The sequence below is a fragment of the Elephantulus edwardii genome, unplaced genomic scaffold (assembly GCF_000299155.1).
Source record: "Elephantulus edwardii isolate Elephantulus edwardi_28Jun2011 unplaced genomic scaffold, EleEdw1.0 scaffold00083, whole genome shotgun sequence".
NCBI lineage: Eukaryota > Metazoa > Chordata > Mammalia > Macroscelidea > Macroscelididae > Elephantulus > Elephantulus edwardii.
This window is the reverse complement of record NW_006399833.1, coordinates 6981628-6985508: the sequence shown is the minus strand read 5'-3', so window position 1 is coordinate 6985508 and position 3881 is coordinate 6981628. Positions and strand designations below refer to the sequence as shown.

The window sequence follows — 3881 nt, the reverse complement described above, 5'->3', positions numbered from 1 at the left end:
GGATTGATTCAGTGACTGGGATAATTGGGATGGGAGTGTCAGAGACAGTGCGACTGGCACAGGACAGAGCAGAGTTTAGGGCTGTTGTACAGAGGGTCGCTATGAGTCGCAAGCGACTCGACGGCACATAACAACAACAACAACAACAACAACAAGAAACCAAAATTGTGTAATTCACCTACTCACCCTGTGACATAAGATACATTGACAGGGTAACTAAAAGCTTTGAATAGATAGCTGAGTTTGCATAATATGTAATTTATTATAAATAAGAACATATTTCCATTACTAGGGTCGCTATGAGTTGCAAGCGACTCGACGACACATAACAACAACAAGAGTTGCTTACCGCTTTGGGTATAAAAACTTAGTGTCTACTAAATGAAGACCATAAGAAATACCTTGGAAGTCTCTGATCTTACCATGAACTGGTTGGCAATCTAACATATTGATCTGGAACTCACTAGAAGGCAACATGTCAAAAAAATTAGCTAGAGCTTCCAGCCCAGAGATAATATTTCCATTCCATATTAAATTGGCCTTGTCCAGATACAGTCTGGTTAGAACCTAAAAGAAAAAAAAAGATAAAAAGGAGGGTGGAATTTTGTTTCTAAGTATTTTAGTGAAATGGATGAAAAGTTACAGATAATATGGGAACATTTTCATAGTTCAGCCCTGGTAGCTCAATGGTTAAACTCTAGGCTACTAACTAAAGTTGACGGTGTGAACCTATACAGTGGGGTTCAAGATTACAGGCAAGAAAATTCTCCAGGACAGTGGTAGCTAAGGGCTGAAAATCAATTCAATGGCATATAAAAACAACCATAACCTTCATTTTCACTCCCAGTCCTTATGTCCCCAATCATCTCTACCCATGTCTTGCTCCATTAAAAAACAAGGTGAACAAGGTTTATGCCTTATAATCTTAGCTTTAATTAAATACTATCCTTCTTTTAATGAACTTTAGTGGTAGTGTTATGTGCAGTTGAGTTGGAATTGACTCATAGATGACCTTCTAGCAAGTTTTCAGAAACTGTAAACCATATAGGAGATTTCTCAGCTTTCTCCCAGAGTAGCTAACAGATTCAATCCACCTGCCATTGGGTTGACAGTGCAACTCCTTCCCACAGACCAGCAGAGATCCCTGATAATGAGCTAGACAACTGAATACTTTTCCTCTTTCATTTTAGCTGCAAAGGGTAAACCGGTTAAGAACTGTAATGTTTTGCCTTCTCTATTAAAATAAATTACATGGCTGTAATCTCCAAGCACATACAGCCCTAAATCAGTTTTACTCTGTCTCTCTTTCCTAGAATGGAGACTGTGAGAATTAATGAAACTGTCAACTAGCCTGTACACTCCTAGTGTACAGATTCTCATACAAGTGAAAATCTGAATGGTTTCAATGTTGAAAGTATGAGGAAGAATCCGTTCCTTTCATTAGTATTCTATCAGCAAACTTCAAACATACAGTGTAAAAGAAAAATGAATATTCGCTTAGGCAGGGCCTTTGATAAGGTAAAATTCAACAGTTATCTCTGGGGCAAGAGGATACATTACTTTTTAACTATAAAAACAAATTATAAAATTTATTAGAGTCTATGAAGGGAGAACTTGCTCTAATGAAAACAAAAAGGTTCCAAGTCATATGGATTCTGTGAGCTAGCGGAATTTGTGGGCTTTCATCAGAAATTACCTATTAATATATTAATTTAAAAGAGGCAAATTAGTAATCATTCCCTGTAAGAAAGATCCCATCACTGGCATTAGTCATATTTTAACTATATCTGTTAGATGGAAATAAGAAAAGGTGGGGGTATTTAAGTATCTGCTGGGCCCCAAGTTAAGTGCTGTACTTAATTCCTATTTAGCACCCTAAAAAGAGAACGAGGTTAGCAACTTGCTCAAGGCCACAGAGGCAAAGCTGGGCAAAACATTCTCCCTAAGACCTTCCCAAAACAAGAGGGGTTTAAAGAGTAAGTGCAGTTAGCGCTTATGCAAGTCAAATGAATAAGTGGCCAAATAGAGTAGCAGAATTTATAACACTCACCCGTCTTCTTTTATCCATTGTTTCATAGTAAATATTGACAAATTCCTCAGCAGCTCTACATGCCTGATCTACATAAGTTTTAAAATCCTATGAGAAAACAAATTCAGAAGTGTAGGTTATCAGTCCTGCAACTCATTTCAACCACTTTGTGCACATAGTCTACATTCTTTCATGTTAACTAGGGCATTTTAAACTTTAGGTTTCTGAACGTTTAAATATCACTGTTTTTATATATATATTTAGGTCATCATTTTCTATTAAATTAGTTTTGTATGTTTTTTTCCCACTCTTGACACAAAAATTTATGGTCCTTGCGTGGCAAGTTAAGTACTTCACACGTTCATAATTTTACTAAATAGTCACCTGAATAGAAATGATGCTACCTAAACCTTAAATAAAGGTAAATCCGCCCTCGAAGTAGATAGACAAATTTGGAATTCTTGTTTCAATTAAGAAGTTGCTCTAAAAGTTGCCGAAAGAGGGAAGGGGAAAATAACGTTCAAAAAAACGTAACCCTACTTAGAAAAAACTTGGCATTACAGAAATCATCTAACTTCAGAAAAACAACACTAGTTAGTTTTTCTAAAGCAAACGGTTGAAGTATCTTCTTCCCTAGTCATTTACTGTGCCCAGCTATCAATTATAATTAAGAGCAACCTGTTTCATTTCTTTCTCAGGTGAGCTAAAGTGCTTGTTAAAGAGAGGTAATTGAGAGGAGATGCGAAAGCCAAGATCAGACTTTTACGCCCACGCCTCTCGCTAATCACCGCTAGGGGGTCTTCCCGGGACCAGAGATCAACAACTTAAGACAGGAGGAGTAAGGGGAGGGGGCTGCAGAGAGCGGGCCCCGCCCCGAAGCCCGGCGGGCCCGGCCAGGATTCGCTACTTGCCCACGTGATCAGATGCCGGCCGGCCCGGTGCCCCTCCCCTAAGTCACCCCAGCACTCGCGTCCCGGTACCCCGTCATAGCACGGCCACTCACCACAGACATGTCCATCGGGGAGCCCAAAGTACTGTGGGTCGGCAGTGGCGGCGTCACTACTTGCTCGCGTGTTCGGGACCCTCGGCTTCGGAAAGGATCACATATTTAGGAAGAGTGCAAAGCCCGCCAATCGCCCAGAAATCGCTACCCGCCCATTCTGTTCCGGAAGTAGCTCGGTCCGTTTTAAAAAGCACCCCGACGTGCCAACCTTAAGTAATACCTTCCTTAAGTTCCGACGTCCCACTCCCAATCGTTCCATTGATTAATTGGTTTGACAACTACTTATACGACTTCATTTTAAGGGTGGTGGTGGTGGAGGATATGCTTTTTTAAACTGATCACATTTAGTCTTCCCTCTCGCGTTCTGGGACAAAGCAAAAAACTACCACCAGAAAGAGGAGTCTTATTTGCTACAGATGGATCCAAACCCTTTCGAGGACCAATGAGGAAAATGATGACAGAATGGCTTGACCTGTACCCCAAACCAGCCCATTGCTGCTCTCAGTACCGACCCTTCATAGTATGTTTCCCAGGCTGTAAATCCTTATGGTAGGAGATTATGCACTTCACGCGGAGTGACTGGTTGATCAGAACCACTGACCATTCAATTAGAAACCCGGCACGTTTCGCTACCTCTTCAAAATCCCCAAATTGATTGCCGTGGAGTCAAAAATTGACACATAGCTAACCCTCATTTGGGTTTCCGAGGCTGTACAAATCCCACCAAAGGAGACAGCCTAGCTTTCTCTCGCGGAGCAACGGGAGAATTTAAACTTCAAGAGAAGCGCCGCCTTTCGGTTAGTAGCGGTACAACTCCCTATCTAGCTCGGCTAGGGCTTTTGCTCCGTA

The 3881-nt window shown here is 41.1% G+C and overlaps 1 protein-coding gene across 1 annotated transcript in view; it reads right to left on the bottom strand.

Annotated features, from left to right (window-relative positions):
- The window catches only part of NXT2 (nuclear transport factor 2-like export factor 2), a 5161-nt gene extending 2060 nt beyond the window's left edge, over positions 1 to 3101 (bottom strand). Inside the window, exons 1-3 of the mRNA XM_006889951.1 lie at positions 3033 to 3101; positions 2051 to 2137; positions 423 to 567 (exon numbers count right to left, since the gene is read on the bottom strand). Coding sequence (XP_006890013.1) covers positions 423 to 567; positions 2051 to 2137; positions 3033 to 3047 — 247 coding nt within the window. The 5' untranslated portion in view covers positions 3048 to 3101. The remainder of the gene's footprint in view (positions 1 to 422; positions 568 to 2050; positions 2138 to 3032) is intronic.
- Between the last annotated feature and the right edge of the window lie 780 nt (positions 3102 to 3881).